General features: G+C 41.5%; 1 protein-coding gene across 1 annotated transcript in view; it reads right to left on the bottom strand.

The window, feature by feature from the left end:
- gusb (glucuronidase, beta) overlaps positions 1 to 21,665 on the bottom strand; it is a 40,779-nt gene extending 19,114 nt beyond the window's left edge. The window contains exons 1-7 of the mRNA XM_060848284.1: positions 21,485 to 21,665; positions 19,536 to 19,724; positions 13,156 to 13,337; positions 9,985 to 10,127; positions 9,472 to 9,665; positions 8,330 to 8,482; positions 7,477 to 7,655 (exon numbers count right to left, since the gene is read on the bottom strand). Of these exons, the coding sequence (XP_060704267.1) occupies positions 7,477 to 7,655; positions 8,330 to 8,482; positions 9,472 to 9,665; positions 9,985 to 10,127; positions 13,156 to 13,337; positions 19,536 to 19,724; positions 21,485 to 21,664 (1,220 nt within the window). The 5' untranslated portion in view covers position 21,665. The remainder of the gene's footprint in view (positions 1 to 7,476; positions 7,656 to 8,329; positions 8,483 to 9,471; positions 9,666 to 9,984; positions 10,128 to 13,155; positions 13,338 to 19,535; positions 19,725 to 21,484) is intronic.
- Positions 21,666 to 25,251: the final 3,586 nt, after the last annotated feature.

The raw sequence follows: 25,251 nt of genomic DNA, 5'->3' as shown, positions 1-25,251 counted from the left end.
AAGATTCTGAGGGACTTGACAGGGTGGACAGAGAAGACTTTCTGGTCAGAGAATCCTGAACTAGGGGTTCACTGTTTCAAAATTTGAGGTTGCCCATTTAAGAGAGAGATAAAGAGATTTTAATTTTTCCGAAGTCTGAGTGTCTTTGGAATTGTCATCCTCAAAAGAAAGAATCTTTGAATATTTCTTTAAGGCAGGGACAGAGATTCTCAATCAGAAATGGATGAAAGGTACCAGGGATAGGCAGTATTGTGGAGTTGAGGTTAAAGTCAGGCCTGCTATGATCTGAATGAATGACAGAGTTGGCACTAACTGGCAAGTGGCCTACTCCTGCTCAGAATTGGTGTGTTTTTAATGTATAATGTATAAAGCTTTCACTTTTGGTTCAAACTTTTTTAAAAGCTCAGGTTACACTGAATATTTTTAAGGCCATACCTACCATTGCATGTGTTTATAAAGTTCCATCCAAAACATTATCAGTCGGCTCAACTATATTACACAGTTAGCTGATTCTGAGAACTGGGCTAGGATTGGGAAAGTACACTAAACAGTCTATTGTTCAATAGAAATTCCTACCTTCCCAAGTATAACATGGGTGTGGAAAACTCACACCCTGCTACCTTTGCAGTTTCATCAGGAAAGTCCAAAGTGAAGCATTTACATAATAGCAATTTGACTTTGCTGCATTCAAGGGACATATATCTCATTTCCAGTGATATAATGTTCATGATCTTATACACACCACTTCAAGACTAACTGCAAGCAGCAGCAACAAAGATTTATCACCAAGAACGCAGTTCTTGTCTATTACACTTGAAAGGAGCAATTTGAGACACATTTACGTTGCTGTAACTTTTGTGTAACTTTGTCCATCCTAGAAAGATAAAGGTAGAATTTGATCCTGCAGTCTAAACAGCAATTACACTCTAACCTCTTAGATTTTACTTAACAGCAACTAGACTATGTGTCCTTAAATGGACAAGCAAGCAGCAGACTGCTATACTTTACAATAACCATTGTCATGGGAGATCATTAATTCCCTTCTAAATGGTCATCCTTATTGTACAAGACCCTGTAGTAATACTTTCTGTAAACAGCAAAATGACTGACAATTCCTTCAGATTTCCCAGTGAAGCTGGAAACAAGGGACGAAGCCACATTAGATTTGGTACTGGGTAATGAGCCCGGCCAGGTGTTAGACTTGGAAGTAGGTGAGCACTTTGGTGATAGCGATCACAATTCTGTTATGTTTACTTTAGTGATAGAATGGTATAGGTGTATACCACTGGGCAAGAGTTACAGCTGAGGGAAAGGCAGTTACGATATGATTAGGCAAGACTTAGGAAACATAGGATGGGAAAGGAAACTGCAGGGGATGGGCACATTAGAAACGTGGAGCTCATTCAAGAAAAAGGTCCCGAGTGTCCTAGATATGTACCTGTCAGGCAGGGAGGAAGCTGTAGAGTGCAGGAGCCGTGATTTGCAAAGGAATTGGAATCTCTGGTCAAGAGGGAGAAGACGACTTATGTTACGATGAGATGTGAAGGCTCAGTTAGAGCACTTGAGGGTTACAAGGTAGCCAGAAAAGACCTAAAGAGAGAGCTCAGAAGAACCAGGAGGAGACATGAGAAGTTGTTGGCAGATAGGATCAGGGTAAACCCCAAGGCTTTCTATAGGTATTTAAGGAATAAAATAAGAGTAAGATTAGGGCCAATCAAGGATAGTAGTGGGAAGGTGTGTGTGGAGTCAGAGGAGATAGGGGAAGCACTAGATAAATATTCTTCGACAGTATTCACTCTAGAAAATGACAATGTTGTCGAGGAGAATACTGAGATACAGGCTACTAGATTAGGTGGGATTGAGGTTCACTAGGAGGAGGTATTAGAAATCCTGCAGTGTGTGAAAATAGATAAGTCCCCTGGGCCGGATGGGATTTATCCTAGGATCCTCTGGGGAGCCAGGGAGGAGATTGCCGAGCCTTTGGCATTGATCTTTAAATCGTCATTATCTACAGGAATAGTGCCAGAAGACTGGAGGATAGCAAATGTGGTTCCCCTGTTCAAGAAGGGGAGTAGAGTCAACCCTGGTAATTATAGACCAATGAGTCTTACTTCAGTTGTTGGTAAAGTGTTGGAAAAGGTTATAAGAGATCGGGTTTATAATCATCTAGAAAGGAATAATTTGATTAGGGATAGTCAGCACGGTTTTGTGAAGGGTAGGTCATGCCTCACAAACCTTATTGAGCTCTTTGAGAAGGTGACCAAACAGGTAGATGAGAGTAAACCAGCTGATGTGGTGTATATGGATTTCAGCAAGGCATTCAATAAGGTTCCCCACAGTAGGCTATTATACAAAATGCAGAGGATTGGGATTGTGGGAGATGTAGCAGTTTGGATCACTAATTGGCTTGCTGAAAGAAGACAGAGGGTGGTGGTTGAAGGGAAATGTTCATCCTGGAGCCCAGTTGCTAGTGTGTACCACAAGGGTCAGTGTTGGGTCCACTGCTGTTCGTCATTTTGATAAACAACCTGAATGAGGGCGTAAAAAGGTGGGTTAGTAAATTTGCAGATGACACTAAGGTCGGTGGAGTTGTGGGTAGTGACGAAGGATGTTGTAGGTTACAGAGAGACATAGATAAGCTGCAGAGCTGGGCTGAGAGGTGGCAAATGGAGTTTAATGTGGACAAGTGTGAGATGATTCACTTTGGTCGGAGTAACCGGAATGCAAAGTACTGGGCTAATGGTAAGATTCTTGGTAGTGTAGATGAGCAGAGAAATCTCAGTGTCCATGTACACAGATCCTTGAAAGTTGCCACCCAGGTTGACAGGGTTGTTAAGAAGGCATACAGTGTTTTAGCTTTTATTAATAGAGGGATCGAGTTCCGGAACCATGAGGTTATGCTGTAGCTGTACAAAACTCTGGTGCGGCTGTACTTGGAGTATTATGCAGAGTTCTGGTCACCGCAGTATAACGAGGATGTGGAAGCTTTGGAAAGGGTGCAGAGGAGATTTACTCTGATGTTGCCTGGCATGGAGGGAAGGTCTTAAGGCTGAGGGACTTGAGGGTGTTTTCGTTGGAGAGAAGAAAGTTGAGAGGTGACTTAATAGAAACATATAAGATAATCAGAGGGTTAGATAGGGTGGATAGGGAGAGCCTTTTTCCAAGTATGGTGACGGCGAGCATGAGGGGGCATAGTTTTAAATTAAGGGGTGATAGATATAGGAGAGATGACAGAGGTTTTTCTTCAATCAGAGAAGTAAGGGTATGGAATGCTTTGCCTGCTATGGTAGTAGATTCGCCAACTTTAAGTACATTTAAGTCGTTATTAGACAAGCATATGGATGTATATGGAATAGTGTAGGTTAGATGGGCTTTAGATTGATATGACAGGTTGGTGCAACATCGAGGGCCGAAGGGCCTGTACTGCGCTGTAATGTTCTATGAAATGCAGGAATAAGGAATGGAATCAAACTTCATTAATATATACATAACCACAATATTAACCTCAAAATATTTTAATAAATAAAGCTTTTAACCTAGTTCAATGTCAGAAAAGGCTTCTTTTGAAAACAAATGGTATGATTTCGAGCAGGGGGAACACTGGCATGAATTATGTGACAACATGTAAAGCCAAACTCAATTAAGCAAATAGTTATTCTATTAATTTTAATGTGATTAGATTATAATCAAGTATTTAGCTTTGGTGGCAGTGTCCCTACCTCCGGGTGAGGAATCTGGATTCAAGTCTCATCTGATCCAGAGGTGTGTAATAAAATATCTGAACAGATATATTAAAAGTATCTCAATATTTATCTCAAACAAGTATGTGGTTTGACATCAGAATGGGGTGTTGCCTCTCTGGTGCCAGGGTCAGGGATGTCTCGGAGGGGGTGCAGAGTATTCTCAGAGCGCAGAGTGACCAGCAGGATGATATTGTACATGTCGGTAACAACATAGGAAGAGAAAAGAATGGAGGTTCTGAAAAGGGAATGTAGGAAATTAGACAGGAAGTTAAAAGGGAGGTCCCTCAAGGGTAGTAATAACTGGATTACTCCCAGTGCCACATGTTAGTGAGAGTAGGAATAGGAGGATAGAACAGATGAATGTGCGACTGAGGAGTTGGAGCAAGAGGTAAGGATTCGCATTTTTGGACTACTGGGATCTCTTCAGCCATAGAAATGACTTGTGTAAAAGGGCCGAGTTCCGAGTGAGTTGGAAGGAGGTCAATATCACTGTGGGTAGATTTTCTAGTGCTACTTGGGAGGCTTAAAATCACAACAAGGGTGGGGGTGGGGAGGAGATGGTGGTGAAACCCAAAGAGATAGTGAGCAAGGAGGTAAGTCTGAAGCTGCTACAGTTGAGAAGTGGAGCAAGTCTATTAGTCAAGGCAGACAAGAGCAAGGCAGAGAACAAGGCAAGACGGATGAATTAAACTTCATTTATTTCAATGCAAGAATCTTGACAGGTAAGACAGATGAACTTAGGGCATGATTGGGGAACATGGGACTAGAATATCATAGCAATTACAGAAATGTGGCTCAGAGCAGGACTGGCAGCTTAATATTCCAGGATATAGATGCTATAGGAAAGATGGACAACAGAGGAGGCAGAGTGATGTTTTTCTGTTAGGGATAACATTATGGCTGTACTTGGGAAGGATATTTTTGGGAGTACATCCAGTGAAGTTATTTGGGTGGAACTGAGAAATAGTAAAGGGATGATTGCCTTATAAGGATTGTACTGTAGGTGCCCAATAGTCAGCTGGAAATTGAGAAGGAAATTTGTAAGGGTATCTCAGTGATGTAAGAATAATAAAGGTGGTTATGGTAAGTGATTTTAACTTTCCAAACATCAACTGGGATGCCAGAGTTAAGGGCTTAGATGGAGAGAAATTTGTTAAGTGTTTACAAGAAAAATTTCTTATTCAGTATGTGGATGTACCCACAAGAAAAGGAGCAAAACTTGACCTGTGTTGGGAATTAAGGCAGGGCAAGTGACTGAGGTGTCAGTGGGGGAGCAATCTGGGGCCAGTGACCATAATTTTATCAGTTTTAAACTAGTGATAGAAAAGGATAGACCTGATCTAAAAGTTAAAGTTCCAAATTGGAGGAAGGCCAATTTTGACAGTATTAGGCAAGAACTTTCAGAAGTTGATTAGGGGGCGGATTTTTGCAGGTAAAGGCACATTTGGAAAGTGGAAAGCCTTCAAAAATGAGATGATGAGCATCCAAAGGCAGTATGTCCCTGTTAGTGAGAAGGGCAAGGCTGGTGGATGTGGGGAATGCAGGATGACTCGAGAAATTGAGGTTTTGGAAGAAAAAGGTGGCATAAGGCAGATATAGACAACTGAGATAGAGTGAATAGTGGAGTATAATGACAGTGTACTCAAGAGGGAAAGCAGAAGGGCAAAAAGGGGACATGAGATAGCTTTAACAAATATGGTTAAGGAAAATCCAAAAAGATCCTACAAACACATTAGGGGCAAAAGAGTAACTAGACAGAGAACAGTCTGTGCAGCACTTAAAGATCAACACCACCATATATGTTTGGAACCACAGGAAATGGATGAGATATTAAATGAGTATTTCGCATCAGTTATTTACTGTGGACCAGGACATGGTAGCTAGAGAATTTGGAGAAATACTGATATCTTGAATTGTGTCCACGTTACAGAGGGTGCGGTGCTGGATGTCTTAAAACGCATAAATGTGGATTAATCCCTGGCACATTATCAGGTGAACCCTGGAACTTTGTGGGAAGTTAGGGAAATGTTTGCTGGGCCCCTTTTTGAGATATTTATAGCATCAGTAGCTATGGGTGAGGTGCCAGAAGATTGGAGGGTGGCTAATGTAGTGCTATTATTTAAGAAAGGTGGTAAGGAAAAGCCAGTGAACTATAGACCAGTGAGCCTGACATTAGTGGTGGGTAATATGTTGGAGGGGATTCTGAAGGACATTTGTACATGTACTTGGAAAGGCAAGGACTGATTAGGGATAGGCAGCATTGATTTGTGCATGGGAAATCATGTCTCAGTAACTTGTGTTTTTTGAAGAAGTGACAAAGAATATTGATTTAGGCAGAGCAATGAATATCATCTATATAGACGTCAGCAAGGTGTTTGACAGGGTTCCGCATGGTAGACTGGTTAACAAGGTTAGATCACATGGAATCCAGGAAGAGCTATCCATTTGGACATAGAAGATAGGAGACAGAGGGTGGTGGTGGTGGTTTACTTTTCAGACTAGAGGCCTATGACCAACAGTGTGTTGCAAGTATCAGTGCTGAGTCCACTGCTTTTCGATATTTATATCAATGATTTGGATGTTAACATAGGAGATATGATTAGTAAGTTTCTGGCTGACATCAAAGCTGGAGGTATAGTGGACAGTCACGTTAGTTACCTCAGAGTACAACGGGATCTTGATCGGATGGGCCAAGGAGTGACAGATGGAGTTTAATTCAGATAAGTATGAGGTGTCACATTTTGCAAAGGCAAACCAGGGCAGAACTTATACACTTAATGGTAGGGGGTCCTTGGGAGTGTTGCCAAACAAGGAGATCTTGGAGAGTGGGTTCATAGTTACTTGAAGGTGCAGTCGTAGGCAGACAGTACAGTGAAGGTGGCATTTGGTACACTTGCCTTTTTTGGTCAATATATTGAATATCAGAGTTGGGGTATTATATTGCAGCTGCTCAGGACATTGGCTAGGCCACTTTTGGAATACTGCATTCAATTCTCCTCTCCCTGCTACAGGAAGGATGTTTTGGAACTTAAACGCTCAGAAAAGGTTTACAAGGATGTTGCCAGGGTTGGAGGGTTTGAGGTGTAGAGAAAGGCTGAATAGGCTGAAGCTATTTTCCCTGGAACATCAGAGGCTGAGGGGTGACCTTATCAAGATCTGTAAAATCATGAGGGGCATGGATAGGGTGAATAGCTAAGGTCTTGTTCCCAGGATAGGGGAGTCAAAATAAGATAGTATAGGTTTAAGGTGAGAGGGGAAAGATTTAAAAGGGACCTAAGGGCCAACATTTTCATGCAGAATGGAGTGTTTGTAGGGCATTAGCAGCCAGACAAAGCAGTTGAGGCTGGTACAATTACAGCGTTTAAAAGGCAGTTGGATGGGTACATTAATAGGAAGAGTTGAGGGGGATATGGGCCAAGTGCTGGCAAATAGGACTAGATCAGTTTAGGATGTCAAGTCAACTTGGAAAAGTTGGACTGAAGGGTCTGTTTCTGCGCTGTACATCTCTGTAATTCTAGTTAGCTCAATAGATCCTTTCTGGTTTAAATTTAACAAAAATAATAACCACTTGCCATCAAGCAAGAGAAAAATCCAAAAATGTATGACTTGGAACAAAAGAAACAACATACAGCCATTTTGAAAACCCCTTTATATACAAAAAAAATGAGACTGAACTAGTGAGCATCTCGTGTGAATTCTACCAAAGTTGGGAAATTTAAGTAGTATCTCTTACGGATCCTTGATGCCCACGCCTGGGCACTCATCAATGACCACAATCCCATATTTGTCACACAAATCCATGATTTCTTCTGCGTACGGATAATGGCTTGTACGGAAAGAATTTGCTCCCAGCCATCGGAGAAGGTTAAAGTCCTTGATAATCACTGACCAGTCAAGGCCTTTCCCTCGTATCTGGTGGGTTAGGGGTAGTGGGAATTAATGAATATTTTACATAAAGGCACATTTGCAAAACAATCACTTATTTTCTCCTCCAAACGCATGGCTAACCAAGGGATTTAGCAGAGGTACACAATTGCAGAAACTCAAAAAAATCTCCCTTTCAATTGACAATGGTACCTTGGCAATTTCGCCATTTTGTTAAAAATATCCTACCTCCGTTAAAATTTAGCAACAAAGGTAATTAGAGAGAAGCCCAAGGAAGAAGATTATCACTTAATGATTTAGGAGCAGAGCTGAAAGTAGAAAATGGATAATAATTAATGTTTCTAAGGTGGAAATATTAAATATTAGTAAATAGTGATTTCTGACAAAGTTTTCACCAGACAGAATCGACCCAGTGAAAAAGTGGTTAATACTCCACACAAGCCTATATAAGCATTCTTTGGTGATGAACTTACTGTACTTTCAGGAGCAAACGTAGCCTGCCTCACCAGATGAAATTTATAATAGAATAACAAGCATTATCCAATGTATTAACAGTGGTTCATGTTTAATGACAATATTGTCACCTTGTGCAAATTGAAAATAATACATTTGTCATTTAATGGCACAAGAAATGGTGTTACATCCAAAGCAGAACAGATTTGAACAGCGAACACTGGCCAATTACAGCGATATATACTCACATCTGAATCTTCGTGTTTATTCACTCCATGGAAATAGAATGGTTTCCCATTGATAAGGAACTGGGTCTTGGTAACTTGAACCTTACGAATTCCAACTGGTAATGTGTAAATATCTTCATAACTGATGCTACCATTTTTGCTTTTCATGCAAACCTGCGTATAAATGGTTTTGGAAAATATATTATTTGAGTAATAGAATTGAGAGATTTGCATGTAATCCCCAAGTTCGAAGGATAGTGTAGTCATCAAGTTTTATTGTAAGTTTTAATTGATTGACAGGATTTACACCCAAATCAGTGCAAACTGCGCTCCTATAAAAACAGGTAGAGCAGAGGTCAAAGAGAAAGGTAAACGTTTGCAGAACCTGCCCTTGTCTATCAATTTTCATGGTTATTGCCATGGTGATACAATATCAGGTCAGCAATCTGGTCCACTTTTATTTTGAAGTTCTTTATAATAAAGGAACTTTCTATTACTTCTTAATAAATTGAGACAGGAAAGGTTGTTTTATTTATAAAAATATGGGTTCATATGATAATACAGAGCCAAGAGAAGCTGTTATAATGAAAATCTCATTGTGTCATGACAGCTAACTTAGAAAATATCCTTTCATGTTACAAGTCCCTAAATTATTTTTCAGTTCCCAAATTCAACTTTTGGACTAGTCTGAAAAGATTTTGTTACCCAGCAATTTTCACAAGAAAAGAACCTTCTGAAGCAAATTACAATCAACGAAGTAATTATGATGTAAAACTTGGTGTCGCAATTCCTGCAACAGCAATTTGCACTCAGCTAACACCCACATGCTGCATTGTGATGATGACCACATAATCTGTATTTTGTGATACTATCAGGGGATAAAAATTGGGAGTCATTCCCAATGTCCAAGCCAAATGCCACAGGATCTTTCAGATGCACCTAAATGGGCAGATCATCCACTTTGACACTGCCCAACTCCAATAACTGCAATGATGAGCACAACAGTCAAGGCCGTGACAAGTCCTGGAGGGGGGACTTGAACACAAAAGCTTCTGATTCTGATGACAGTGTGCTTGCAATCGAGTCATGGCTGACATTATCTTATTTCCTACCGCTAACCTTTTATTTTAGAATTGCGACATGGCAAGTCATGGAAGTCTTACCTCAAGGTTATAAAGGTACGCAGGTTGCTCATGCATTAGGTATGGCCACCAGAGAGCTGGTTTTCTTAATTTCAACTGTCCAACTGGAGGCCCATCTGTGATTGAAGCAACAACCTGTCCATTTTGGTCATACAACTTTAGTGATAATGAGTAGTGTGCACTCTCCTGTACGGATATTTTATAATTTACAATCCCTAGAGAAAAACAGAATCAGATATTACAGTTGGTTTGTATTCTCCTTTTCAACCAACAATATATGTTAAATTTCAAAAAAATGACCCACCACAACACCCTAAAACTTAGACCAAAGAAAATGGAAGATAAAATTATAATGAATTCACGTACAAATAGTGGTATTTGTACAGAAGTGGTACTGAACAATGTGTTTTCTTAGAGTGACCTTTTCAATCATCTACATCAAGCCTTGGAAGTTAATGATGGCACTTAATAGGAATACACTTGTTGTTTTTCTGACAGGATGACATCAAATCCTTCACTGTCAGAATAACTTACCGACATCATCTTGAAAATCTGTTACAACGGTCAGGTCATCTATGTAGACATTGGGAGTAGTGTATAGTAAAACTGGGCGATGAATCCCAGCATAGTTGAAGAAATCGAACTGTGTAAGCTGCACAAAGTAACCTGGAGGATATCTGAAAATTTGCAAAGAAGTGAGTTTAATTCAAATACAAACTTCTGTCTAAACAGTATTTCCTAACTCAGCTTTCTATTTCCTAAATATCAACATTTCAGCATCACTTTATGGTAGAACATGATAATTCTGTTAAAATCCCCTGCAACTTAGTGCAGCTTTGTAAATCCAGAACACAGATTTGCAAGATAAAAAGCTGCACCATATGATGTAACATTTGGCTACATTTTCCAATCGGATCATAAGAAGAAATAAATTAAATCCAAAATAATCAAAACAATAATTGAGGGAGGGTTTATGTTCTAAGCATCCTTGTCCAGGAAATGTATGATCCAGTAAAAGATGATGATGAATTAACATTGCCCTGAATTTGCCTTTCTTCCAACTTTTTGCTTTCTTAATATCTTTTTAATTGTTTTTTATTCACCTGAAGCATAAAACTTTGTACTTTGTAGAATGATACAACATAGAGGGTGACCATTCACCCATTCTGCCTATTCCAGCTCTTTAAAAGCTATCCAATTACTCTATAAAGCTAATTGGTCCAAATGTTCTCTGCCAGATTACATAGCTCAACATCAGCCTCCTTCCCTTGTCTTTCATTTCATCCCTCAACATACTCCTCTATTCTTTCCTTCTGTTCCTGATGAAGGGCTTTTGCTCGAAACGTCGACTTTCCTGCTCCTCGGATGCTGCCTGATCTGCTGTGCTTTTCCAGCGCCACACTTTCGACTCTGACCTCCAGCATCTGCAGTCCTCACTTTTGCCCATTCCTTCCTTCTGCTGGTCTGGATTCCCATTAAACTCATCCATGTGGCTTGCCTCAACTAGACATTATTCTCACATCTGAGTAAAAGTATTTCTCCTGAACTTCCTATTATATTTACTCATGAAGGCCTTATGTTTAACATTGCTAGCATCGCCTACAATAGGATCCCAATCCAACCTCCACTGACAGGAAGGAATGTGACCACTCGAGCAAATACTCACTACGGACATTCGTGATGGTCTACCCCAAATCAAGGAGTGCAGATGTTCAAGCACGCAGCTCACCAGCTCCGGTGCAGTTAGTGAAAGGCAACAAATGCCAGTCTCGTCAGCAATGCCCACATCCCATGACAGAATAGATTAAAAAAATAAACTTTTCTAACACGGCAGGCAATAATGACAAATTGTCTTCATATAAGATGTCCCAAGCCATTTCACAAGTGTATTACCAAACAAAATTTGACTTTGAGAGATTAGGAAACAAAAAGGTGAGTGATCAAAGGCTTGGTCAGACAGAGATTTTAAGGAGGACTTTACAAGGTAAGGGACAGACTTAGGCCTTAGCAGGTGAAGGCATGGCCACCAATGGGGAGAGTGCTTAAGATCAAGGATCCTCATGGAGCCAGAAATGGAGGAATGTAGATACTTCAGCAAAGTAAGACTGGAGGAGATTACAGAGATAGGAGTGCTATGTCCATAAACAGGTTAAAAAACAGATGGAAATTTTAAAAATCCAGACTTGGCTGAACAGGGAGTCAATGTAGGTGAGTGAGCGAGCACAGGGGTGACGAGTGAACATGACTGTGGCATGTTAAGGCACAGACAACAGAGTTTTGCATGGCCAGAGGGTTACAGGGCATTGAAGATAGCAGATTGACCTGGAAATGCATTGGAATAGTCTAGTCTAGAGATATAAAAGGCAAAGGGAACAAATGCTTCAGCAGTAATGTGTCAAGATAGAGTCCAAACCAATGGAAGCTCAAAATGAAGATGGGAAATCTTAGCTGACATTTGGACAGGTTCGGGTTATGGAAAGACGGAGCAGGGAATAAGGAGCAAGCAATCAAAGGTGGTAGTGTTTGAGAGTCAGAGGGCAGCCTCTCAGAGCTGGGAGAAAAGACAGAGGATAATTTGATCCAGGTTCATTCGGATAAACTGGCTTTCTGGTGTAGTATCTGACCAACTGGCTGGAATCCCCCCCACTCTCAAAAATCTTGAGGTCACCACTGACTAGAAATTACAAAGACAGGTCAGATGCTCAGGATTCAGCAGCAAGTCTCTCACCTTTCTACTCCCCAAAGCCTGTCCACATCCAGAAAACACTAGTCAGCAGTGTGATGGAATACTCCCCACCTCCCTGGATGAGTGCAGCTCCAACCACACAAGAAGCTTGATACCATCCAGAATAGAACAGCTTGCTTGACTGGCACCACATCCAAACATGTTCACTTCCTCCACCACCAAGCATTGTGGCAGCAGTGTATACCATCTATATAATGCACTACAGAAATTCATCATGACTCCTTAGACCGCACCTTCCATCCAGAAGGACAAAGGCAGCAAATACACAGGAACACCATAACCTGCAAGTTCCCCTCCAAGCTTTTCATCATTCGACTTGAAATTATATCACTGCTCCTGGATTTGGGTTATAATTCTGGAATCCCCTTCCTAATAGCTCTGTGAATGCAGTTGTTCAAAAAGGCAGGAGAAAATGATACTGGAGATCAGAGTCGAAGAGTGTGGTGCTGGAAAAGCACAGCCGGTCAGGCAGCATCCGAGGAGCAGCAGAATCGACATTTCAGGCATAAGTTCTTCATCACTATAAAGAGCTAATGCTCAAAAACGTCGATTATCCCACTCCTTCGATGTGGCCTGACCGGCTGTGCTTCTCCAGCACCACACTCTTCGAGTTCAAGAAGGCAGCTCACCACCAGCTTTTCAAGGGCAATAAATGCTGATCTAACTAGCAATAATCACGTTCAGTGAAAACAAGTTTTAAGAAATGATGTGGAACAACCTTTAGTCTCAATATCCCAGGTAAGTCAGGGCTCCTGTTTTCCATCAATATGCACTGATCATTCCCGAATAATTCACTCCATTATATAAAGCTGCTCAGAAAAGTCAAACAAACTTCAGTGGTTCGAGAAGGTGGCTCACCAACATCTTCCTAAGCCCCAACTGGGGCACGTAATAAATGCCAACCTTCCAGTGGATATGCACATGAGAAAGCAAATAAAGTCAATTTTATTCAGTCTCACCTTTTTGTGTCAGTCATGTACTGAATCGTTCCAGGAGGTAAAGTATATGGGGTAAGTGTGTTGTTTACTGCAATGGTGATTCTGTATTGATGAGATGGACTGTTCTGAATAACTTTAGTGATATCTGCTTCAAAAGGAAGGTGGCCACCTTCATGAAAGGCAACCTCAGCACCATTTACCCACTGCAACAAGAGAAAGCAGTCACATCAACTCAAATAGCAACATTTAAAAAAAACCCTAAGGTAATGGCATTTCTGTTTGGTGTATCCCCCAAAATATTGGTTCTGTGGGATCACATTGGGATTTTTTCGTCCACAATGGAATGAATGGAGTGGTGAGAGTTTTACTGTAAAACATTGAGACATGTAAAACTCCTTAAATTCAAGGCATATCTGCTGAAGATTTTTATATATAGCTTGGCTTCCCATATAAATACAGAGGTAATCCCAATAAATTTATTGCAGCATATTCCAAAATTAGCTGGTAAATCAGTATAACTGCAGTGTGTGGAGTTTTCACAATTTTACTTTGAAATTTTTTCCCCACAATTTTACACACTCAGACCTGTGCCACACTTAACCAAGGTGGTTAAAATCACAGTGGTCTCACAATTGTGGAACATTTTGAAAGAGTTGAGAAAAGATTTACAGGGATGTTGCCAGGGTTCGAGGGTTTAAGCTATAGGGAGAGGCTAACTGAGCAGATTAGATTACTTACAGCGTGGAAACAGGCCCTTCTGTCCAACAAGACCACACCGACCTGCCAAAGCACAACCCACCCAGACCCATTCCCCTTCACCTAACACTACGGGCAATTTAGCATGGCCAATTCACCTAACCTGCACATTTTTGGACTGTGGGAGGAAACCCACGCAGACACAGGGAGAATGTGCAAACTCCACACGGTCAGTCGCCTGAGGCGGGAAATGAACCCAGGTCTCTGGTGCTGTGAGGCAGCAGTGCTAACCACTGTGCCACCCTCAAAACAGGCTGGGGCTATTTTTCCTGGAGCGTCGGATGCTGAGGGGCATGGATAGCGTGAATAGCCAAGGTCTTTTCCCTGGGGTCAGGGAGTCCACAACGAGAAGACATAGGTTTAGGATGAGAGGAGAAAGATGTAAAAGGGATGTAAGGGGCAACTTTTTCACACAGAAGGTGGTGTATGTATGGAACGAGCTGCCAGAGATAGTGGTGGAGGCTGGTACAATTACCGCATTTAAAAGGCATCAGGATGGGTATACAAATAGGAAGGGTCTACAGGGACGTGGGCCAAGTACTGGCAAACAGGACTAGATTAGTTTGGGATATCTGGTCGGCATGGACGAGTTGGATCAGAGGGTCTGTTTCCAAAGAGTCTATGACTCTATGACTCATCCCACCTGTTCGGGAAGACTAACCAGATGGAACGCCTTTTCTAATGAATACAGTAAAGTCCTACCATTCACTTCTTCACCATTTGCAAATTCGCTTGCTCCCACAAGCAACAAGCTTACCATTTAACCCATGGACCCAAAGGTTTGCTTATCCAGTCAGAGAAAGAAGAAAATTTGGAGATGACAACACAAGATGAAAGAGCACCTGAGTGTGGAATGTGAGATTTCAAAGATAGGGAAGGTGCCTATGACATATGTATTGTATTCCCTACGTGAGTACACCCACACTGCGAGTGCAGACTAACCCTAACCCTATCACCTGCCATTTGTCGACTGGAGTGTTTGCACATGATGTTCCTTATTGTTAAAAACACCAAATTCTAATGGATTAAAATCAGGGGAAATGTGACAAACCTTTTCTAAATTAAACATTTTTTAAAACAATAGATTTGCTTTTGTTTTTAATTGTAGCTTATCTTCTACTGTACATTTTAGTTTTTTGGATGGTTGGCACTCAGCTAATTGATTGCAACTGGAAAATACGTTTGCCATTAATAAAAGTTTCCAAGAACCTAATAAATTCCTGTGAATGGCAGGACTTCACTGTATATCCCTCCTTATCCATATTTGAAGAGGAAAATCAGCAAAGATAAATATTTCTGAGAATAAGGCATTACATCTGGTCGACATGGACGAGTTGGACCGAAGGGTCTGTTTCCATGCTGTACATCTCTATGAATCTATAGTAGCCAACTCCCTATTATAATTCTGGTGGCACTGCATGAGTCTTCATTGTTTTGATCTCAGCAAATTAAACTCCATAAGATATTTTGGTGTAAGCTTTGGCACAGCCAGAGAAGATCTGACCACTTATTCTATACAAACCAGAGAGGAAGTAAACACACTTTTCAGTTACAATAGGAGTGAGGCTGAAAAAAGGAAGTTGCACAACTTTACTCAAGGAAAAACCATGTTCCTTGATAAGAAATTTCAGTTGAACAACATCCCACATTATTCACAATGAATCCTGCACTGTACTCCATTAAGAAAGTAGGCTGAGTGAAATTTCCTTTAAAAAAAACACTCATTAAAAAAAAATCAAAGCAAGGGGAATGGACAAAATACATTAAAATGTGTTTCAGAAGAGATTGGTAACTGGCTTTCCTAAAATAGTCCTCGTTACTCAATTTTCAAAATGCACACTAGTTTGGCAGTTCTGCAGAAAATGTGAGTTTTAGAATATGCTGAAGCATACACTTCCTAAAGTCCCTTCCTCATTCGGTAATTCACCTCTGCTGCGTTTGGTATCAGATATTTGTCACCATGACTGATTTCTCATCGTAAAGTGAATGGAAATATCCAAATTCACAAGAAAATTGAGACACATGCAACACCATTTAACAGAATAAGACTGTTTGCTGCCAACACACCCCAGGAACATTTTACAGTACATGCAAGCCCAGCCAGTGAAAAGCAAGATTTTTCATTGAAAAATATGCTTCTTGATTGGATTTCAATTGAACTCCGAAGAAGTTAATAAATTACAATCAGAAGTGCATGAGTTCACTACGACAGGACCAGCAGAGTTGCAAGGGGAATGGAGAGCGGACCAATGAAGGGAGTGGCAAACGGGGTGGTGAGTGGACTGGCAAAGTCAGAACAGAGGGCAAGGGGAGTGGGTTGGCAAAGGGTGTACAGAATGGGGCAGCAATAAGAGAACTATTTCCAGTTCCAGTGCAGTGTGAATGCAAAATGATGAAATCAATGACATTAACTTGCTGTTTAAGTGCATTGGTAGCAGATACACTGGTAAAACAATAAATACCTGAATATAATTGCAAACATCCATCCTACGTTTGAAATGAATAACTGAGCAAAGTAGAGATGAGAAGTAAAGCTTACTTCATACATTGGGCTCAGCTGAATTCAAAACACTGATGTTGGCCTCATCAAGTCAACCTATATTTTGACATTAAACCATTATCTGGCAACCCTGTTACATCTAGAACAATGGGGAGATACAGGATTGGGCCAATATCAAGGCCAACATGAAGAATGGTCACTTGATTGAAATGCTAGAGGTTCCTATATCTATTATGGAATATATTATGGTGCGTTAATACCTGAAGAAAAGAGAAATGGGAGAAGATTGGCAGGCGGAAATGAATAAACCATCAACCTCAAGTGAATGAATTTGACAAAACCATTTTAATGTGACCTCACAACCTAACTGTAAAGGTGTGTCCACCTGCAACAGTGCTCAGAAGAAATACATGAAAAAAGTTTCTGAATCAGAATATTTGTTCATTTTGTTTGCCCTCACGGCGTATGAAAGCAACATTATCTTTTTCCTGGTGTTGCAGTAATGTCAGCTAGAAATGGGCAGACAGGCATCCAAGGCTTCCTGTTTTTGCCTTTGCTTAATGACCAACAGTTTTCTCATGATAAATTCAGAAAGTAGTAGAAGAAACTGATTTAACCCTGCCTTGTTCATCCACTCAAAAGAAAAGCATGTTGCATTTAGTTATTTTAGATTATTCCAGGATTTTCACCTCTATTGTCTATCCGGAAGTGCTACATTTATGTTTGACCTATATGAATTTCTAACCCTTTGTTCTATGGTCATAATTCTTAAACAAGAAACCAAGATATTTAATCAGAATTTACACAGTAAAGATATGAGAGGAAAACACTGTTTGATCGTGATTTCCTTTTGACTAATGTAGCTTTTTAGTTGTGTAATACAACCTTACACTTCAATGTTAGACTTGTGAACACTGGACCTGGAAACAGGGTAGGCCCTTCAAGCCTGCTCTGCAATCTATTAAAATAATTGTTGATCAAGTTGGCGTCTTACCACCACTTTCCTGTCAACCCCTATCTCTTAATCATTGACTCCTTGTGATTATATACAATGGCCTAGTTTCCACTGCTTTCAGAGGGAAGAAAATCCACAGAGCAACCCCCATAGAAAACATTTCCCATCTTCAACACCTTCCATTCGCAATGCAGACTGCATTCAATAATCATGCTGAATGTCAAATGTATGAAAACCAACTCATTAAACTTTATTGTTAATTATTTCAACAATAATTTTCTTCATGGAATGCAAGTGCCACCTATTTTTCCTTCCTATCTGACTATAGTTAGCTGGTTTCAATTTACTTTGCATTTGCTCATTGCACACACACATTTGTCTGGATCTCAATCGTTTTTAAGCTGATATCTTCAAGTCCATTCCCCTGCACTCTTCACCATTTCCTTCATATTATTATCATCTGCACATAATAAAACAGCTGATGGTATTAGTTGGTTAGATCTCAGAGTGAAACCTGAGTTATATTTTTGCAGTTTATTTACAGTGATCAGTCACTGAACATATTCACATGAGGCTGTCAATGTTCCTTTCACATAAAAATTAAAAGTTTGAAACATAATCTATTTGTATACATCAGGCAGTTTAGATCTTGAACAGCTTATTTTTCCCAGCTATATCCTTTACAGTCCATCAGTCTCAGTGAAACATCACTTCTATCTTAATTCTAGTTTCTTAACTAACAAGGTTCCCTTCTGAAATTTTCTTCACATTCACCAAATGTGATTCTCTCCATTACTGTCTCTCCCAGGACACAATAACACAGACTAACTCGCTAAATCTACATAGTGACTCTTAGGAGAAACACACGGTCTTACTCCAGCCTTTTTCCTTAGAACACAAAAAAACTAAGGACTTCACAAACTAACGGCCCTTCTGCTGACAGGAAACTGCTCTTCTGAACTGAAACCTGAAGTTTTACAACGCCATATGATTAATGTTCCACTTTGTAATGATTCAGCAACTTACTTCCCAGGTACCTGATCCAGTCACTTAAATCACATGCTTTAGTAAAAATTACACTTGAACTCGCTGTTCAAAAGTGGCTGTTCGACCTCTTAAAGTGTAATCACCTCCAAAGAATTGACAACTAACATCCATTTCCCTGAGGAGGTGGTGACGTAGTTGTAACGTCACTGGACTCGTAATCAGGAATTCTAAGCAAATGATCTTGGCACATGGGTTTAAATCCCGGGGGCTGCTGATGAAATTTGATTTCAATGGAAGTTAGGAACAAAACAAGCTGGCCCAATGATAACAGAATGGCATTTCATGAAAATTAGTTAATTAATGTGAATTAACAGATGAAAATCTGTCACCTGGTTTGGCCTACATGACAAGGTGTAGACTCTTAACTACCCTCTCAACAATTAGGGACAGGCAATAAATCATCTCCATAATACCTCCAAATCCAAGTCATTGAATTAGAAGGTGCAACTTAATTTTTAAACAGAAATTTAGCCTAGAAACTTATCAAAAAATAGAACAGGACCACTCTGAGCAACAATATTGCTTCTAGTCCCAGGGACCACATAGAAACATTGAAAATAGGAGGGGTAGGCCATTTAGCCCTTTGAACCTGCTCTGCCATTCATTAAGATGATGGCTGATCATCCCACTCAAAAGTCTGTTCTCGCTTTCCCGCCACATTCTTTGATCCCTTTAGGTCCAAGTGCTATATCCAACATGTCCTTGAATGTTTTAGCCTCAACTGCTTTCTGAGCCGAAAATTCCACAGGATCACCACTCGGAGTGAAGATGTTTCTCCTGATCTCAGTCACATATCCTTTGACTGTGACCCCAGGTTCTGAACTCACCCATCATTGAGAATGTCTTTCCTGCATCTACCCTGTCGAGTTAGGTCCTGTGCAAATGCTTACATTTTGCAAGTTGTAGTTGCATTTCTAAGCATCTGTAACTACATGATTAGTTTAGGCATATCATGAAATTAAAAGCCCATAGTTTTGTTGCATCACTCACCCGCATCTGATCAAATTGCAATCCCATTTTTATATGTTCATTCTGAAGAACTTGACGTAGTCGAATATTTTGCAGATAGAAAAAGGAAACTTCACTGGCATTTGTTATTATAAATGTGAACATATACAATTTAACATGATTCAAAACACTTACAACAACTGAGTAGTAATTGGCACTACCAACATGGAGCACAATTCTCATTCCTGCATTAGGCGATGTCCAGTGCTTGGGCATCCAAACCTCCTTTTCATACCACACCCAGCCAATAAAGTCTCTCAGCTTGTGGTCCTGGCTGATGTCATTGTAACTTGCTGGAACAGGCATATCGATCACTGGCCCTGTCTGACAGTAAGCAGAAAAAATACCTTGTGGCACATTATAATGCAAGTACACAGTCAAGATACAAACACAGTGAAGAAGCAAACAGCTGTTGGAATTCAAAAAGTTCTTCTGATGAGACAAAACTGGGTACCGCAGACGTTGGAGATTAGAGATAAGATTAGTGCTGGAAAAATATAGCAGGTCAGGCAGCATCCGAGAAACAGGAAAAATCGATGTTTCAGGCAAAAATTCTTCCTGATGAAGGGCTTTAGCCCAAAACGTCGGTTCTCCTGCTTCTCGGATCCTGCCTGACCTGCTGTGCTTTTCCAACATCACTCTAATCTTCGATGAGGTAAAGGGCCTGACTAGAATTTAAATCAGGCTCTTGGTAACATTATTTTTCGAATTTATATATAAATTGCCCTTCAGGATGAAGGGCAGTATATTTTGATCTGATAATCTACATGTTGTTATGGTCCAGGGTGGCCCTGCATCCATCTCAGATGCTTTTGTTTCAAGTTCCTGTCCAGCATTTAATGTACAAGGTAAAATCATAATGCAAACAAGCACACTGAATATCAACTTATAAATCCTTCCAACACATGCCAATGGCAGGCAGTCAGACAGGAATAGATTCCTGGTCAGCCATGTGACAGAAGCAAATTAGTGCCTCTGCCATCACTATCCATAGCAACATGCATGTAAAAGTATGTGTTGCACAGCAACTTGGACTCTTTCAGGGGGCAGGTTGACTTATTCGGCTGAATGACTGGCAAGAGTCAGATTGGTGCCAAACACATGGAGTTCAATCCCCATTCGAGGTGGATTTGGTCAGAGAACTCAAGAACAAGAATATACATGTTACCTCAAAAGGGAAGAGAGGGGAAGCTGGTTTGCTTCTCAAATGATAATATCCCAGGGTTGCACCCAGATAGTAAGTGAGCTTATAGGGATAATAATACACAATGATGCCTCCCAGCCACATTTAATTTGCTTATGGAAATTAATTGCCACTCTTTGGGCTGTTTGGAAACTATTGGATGCTAGCTGTCTCAAGGGCTTCCTCAAGATGTCACTTTCCTCGGACACTGTCTGCTTCTGAAGCTGTTTGAGCAATGTGCATGAGTCCTGCTCGAATACAGGATGTGGGCTGAAGTCCCGCACCAGAAACTTGAGCACAAAATCTGGGCAGCATTCCAGAGGTGTGGAACACTGTGGGAGGCTGTCTTTTACACAAGACATTACACTGAGATACAGTCTACCAGTAATCCCAGGCAGTCTTTTGAACCAGAGTTGGAGAGTTCTCACTTTCTCTTGGCCAATATTTATCCTTCAAGCAGCATCACTTAAAGAGGTCTCATATTATCTCATTTCTGTTTGCAAACTCTTGATTACAAACTGATTGCTTTGTTTCCTGTATCTCAACAGCTCTGCATTACATCTCTGTTGTAAAACACTGAGGTGATCCAAGGTCAGAGATGTCATTACTCTTTTTTGCATCCAGAGGCTATCTGAATTCCCTCTCCAAGTACTAACACTGGAGAAACTAAGCAGATCTGACAGCATCCGTGGAGACTGAAGCAGTTAATGTTTCGAGTCAATCTGACTGCTTCAGAACTCTAGATCAAAGTTTGTTGGAATGTGTGCCATCCAGTGTTCTTGTAAGTGATAGCTAGGGGGATTACTCTTTTCGGAAGACCTGAAAGGGGTTGTAACGGGCACCACCCCTCTCAGGAGCGTCTAACCAAAGGGAGGCATCAAGCAGAAAGCGAATACGGTACCTCTCTCAGGGGTCGCTTATACCAGCCCTCCTCGAATCCTTGGTTCCTGTTTGCGGACTGATCCGCCCGGAAGCTCCACAATCCATTCAGCTCCTTCAGTTCCCGGGAAGGGCTCTCCCGGGGAGTCAGTGCAAAACTGCAGCCCAGCAGTCCCAACCAGAACTGCCACCCTATCGCCATGCTGCTCGCTACTGGCCGTCAGCTGACTTCCGCGCATTAGCGTCACATGACCAGGAAAGTAACAATTTGGCAGCGTTCCACGTCACAATATCCAGGGAATTCCCTGTTCAGCCAAACAAACCTGTGACAATCCCCATTGAGCTGGCGTGCCGCACGCGCGGATTTAGGACACAGTTCCGCTGCAGCGTGTTCATGTCTTAGTGTTACCACATTTACCAACTCTCCAAGATTTTGAAGATTACTTCCAGGAGCCCAGGTTATTATGTAACTGTCAGTAACTTTACTGACAGAGAACTTGTCAACTTGATTCTGCCTTTGGGTGGCAATTGAACTGACTGAAACTTGCCCCTTCTTAATGTTTTTCTCTCGATTCTTTCTTGGGAAGTGGCAAGACAACATTCGATACCACAGAATTCTTCCTGTGCGGGTAGAAGCCATTCGTACCCTCTTGTTTGTGCTGGCCCTCCCAATCACCTTCACCCCTAACATCGCCTATACTTAAACAACTCCTTCTGCACATCTCAGTTGAACCTGCCTCCACCTCACTTCCAGGCATTGCAATCCACATCATATGCCTTAGTTGGAGGGGTCAGTGATATGGATTTAAACAAAGCAGCAAGAGGTTTGAAGTGAATGGCTGTTGGGTATCTGGAACTCAATGTCCCCAAAGGGTGGTAAAGATGGGAGCGTTTACAACGTTTAGAATTATTCAGGTTAATACATGAAACGTCATCTGATAGAAGGTTCTGAGCCAAGTGCTGGGGAAATGGGATTAGATAGATGAATGGGCTGAAAGGCCTCTTTCTGTGCTGTAACATTGTATGACTCGTGCATAAAAACATTTCTGTCATTTCTCACTTTAAAAGCATGTCCTTTGGATTTCCTTCCTTTCACAAGGATCTGTCCAGGATGCACCTTGAGAAGGTGGTTCCTGAACCTTGCAGTCCATGTTGTACACCGATGGAGCTGAGAGGGATTTCGAGGATTTTCATCCAGTCACGGTGAAGCTATTCCCAAGACAGGATGGTGTGTGGTTTGGAAGGGAATTCACAAGTAGCGGTGTTCCCATTCCTCTACTAGAAAGTTTAATGTGGTGGGGTGGGGTGCTGATAAAGCCAGTTGTTGAAGCCAGACTCATCCAAGCAAGTGGACATCTTCTACCGCACTCCTGACTTGACCAGATGGATGGTAGACAGGTTTTGGGAGGTCAGCAATAATGTTCCCTGTAAACTGACAGCTATGCTATGTATAGCTATGGAGGCTTCGTGAATGGACAGTTAACTTCTGGCTGCCATACATGGAACTCAGAGGTCAGCATGACAGCAGGAAAAAGTAGAGGGAAGATAGATCAGGAGTTACTTGACACAAATCTCCCAGCTTTTGACTTGCACTTGCTGCCGTAATATTTATACGGTTGGGCCAGTTCAGCTTCTGGTCAACGGTAACCACCAAGATCTTCGTAATGATAGCTGGGGGATTAGGAAGACCTGAATAGGGTTGGAATGGGCACCAATCCTCTCAGCAGCATCTGATCAAAGGAAGGCATCAAACATATAGCGAGAACTGTACCTCTCTCAGGGGTCACTGGTACCAGCTCTCCTCATATACTTGCTTCTTGTTTGCAGATTGATCCGCCCAGAAGTTCCACAATCTGTTCAGTTCCTTCAGTTTGGTACGGAAGTGCCATTTAAGGTTAAGGATGGATTCTGTCTTGTTAGAGGGGCTTATTGCCTGGCACTCGTATGGTAAGAATGTTTCTTGTCACTTATCAACCTGAGCCCTAATGTTTTCCCATTTGAATACGGGCTGCTTCAGCACCTGAGCAGTTGTGAATGGTGCTAAATATCTGCAACCATCAGCAAAAAAAACCGTAAAATAATCCTACGATGGAGGAAAGGTCATTGATGAAGAAGCTGGAGGTGTTTGGGCCTAGGACACTGCTCTGAGGAATGCTAGCAACAATGTCTTGGGACTGAGATATGTAGTCTCCAAAATCACAACATTAAAATCTGTTTATGATATTTAGTTGATTTATTTATTGTCACGTGTATTTTGTTCCAAACACAATGAAGAATGGTGTACAGTGTCACCAGACTCCAGTGCCATCTTAAAACACTGAAAAATAATCCAAAACATAGAATATAAAGACAGAAAATGAAGAAATAAACAAGTCCAAATTTCCAGCTGCTCTTTGTTAAGTGCTTCATTGTGGGCCATGGGCCTAGTGGGCAGGCACAAGTCCCCTTTGTCACTCTTCAGCACCATCTTACCTTCCACCAACATAACCGGCACCACCCTGGGAACACACTTGGTTACAAAACCAGTTTGACAAAAGCAGCTGAAATAAAGGAAGGGCAGCATGGAGGCACAGTGGTTAGCACTGCTGCCTCACAGCGCCAGAGACCCGGGTTCAATTCCCGCCTCAGGCAACTGTCTGTGTGGAGTTTGCACATTCTCCCCGTGTCTGTGTGGGTTTCCTCCGGGTGCTCCGGTTTCCTCCCACAGTCCAAAAATGTGCAGGTTAGGTGAATTGGCCATGCTAAGTTGCTGGTAGTGTTAGGTGAAGGGGAAACTGTAGGGGAACAGGTCTGGATGGGTTGCTCTCCGGAGGCTTGGTGTGGATCCGTTGGGCCGAAGGGCTTGTTTCCACACTGTAAGTAATCTAATAAAAAACCAAAAGGAATGAGAAATATCCAGATATTAGTCTTGTCACAGTGCAGGCACTGAGCCAAGCTAAAGCCTGGAGTCTCAGGAGGAGCTGAATGCATGCTCCTGCTGACTCTACTGCCTCCCATCTCCTCCTCCTGTTGCTACCAATCCAATTCTATAACTACAGGTGCTGCAACTACCTGGGGCGGCTCAGTGGTTAACACTGTTGCCTCACAGCACCAGGGATCCGAGTTCAATTCCCACCTCGAGCAACTGTGTGGGGTTTGCACCTTCTTCCCTTGTCTGCATGGGTTTCCTCCAGGTGCTCCGGTTTCCTCCCACAGTCCAAAGATGAGCAAGGTAGGTGAGTTGGTCATGCTAAATTGCTTGTAGTGTTAGGTGCATTAATTAGGGGTCAGTATAGGGTAAGAGACTGGGTCTGTGTGGGTTACTCTTCAGAGAGTTGGTGTGGACTTATCGGGCTGAAAGGCCTGTTTCCATACTGTAGGGAATCTAATCTAACCAGATCCTGGAACATGCTCAGGCAGGGCTCACTCACAACCTCTGATCACCAGATCCCGGAACGTGCTCGGCTAGGGCTCATTCACAGCCTCTGATGGCTGGTTCCTGTAATATACATGGCCAGGATCCAGCATCAATGCCTCAACAAAGCAAAAGACTTTAAACAAAAGGGGAAAAGAAAGAAACAGCAAAAAGAAAGAAAAGCAGTTGGTAGTAAACAGACTCAGGAGCTCAAATGCAGCACTGCTGCTCCAAAGGCATCTTATTTCAGCTTCTACCTAATCTCATGTGTATGTTCTAATCATTCATTTCAATCTCTGCAAAATTTTAAATCAACAGTGAAAAAAATTATTTCATTTTACATCCTGTTTGCTGCCTGTAAGAATACCTCAGTGTAATTCGCTGTTTACTCTGCT

Source organism: Hemiscyllium ocellatum, chromosome 31 (genome assembly GCF_020745735.1).
Source record: "Hemiscyllium ocellatum isolate sHemOce1 chromosome 31, sHemOce1.pat.X.cur, whole genome shotgun sequence".
Taxonomy (NCBI): domain Eukaryota; kingdom Metazoa; phylum Chordata; class Chondrichthyes; order Orectolobiformes; family Hemiscylliidae; genus Hemiscyllium; species Hemiscyllium ocellatum.
This window is presented reverse-complemented; position numbering and strand designations above follow the sequence as displayed.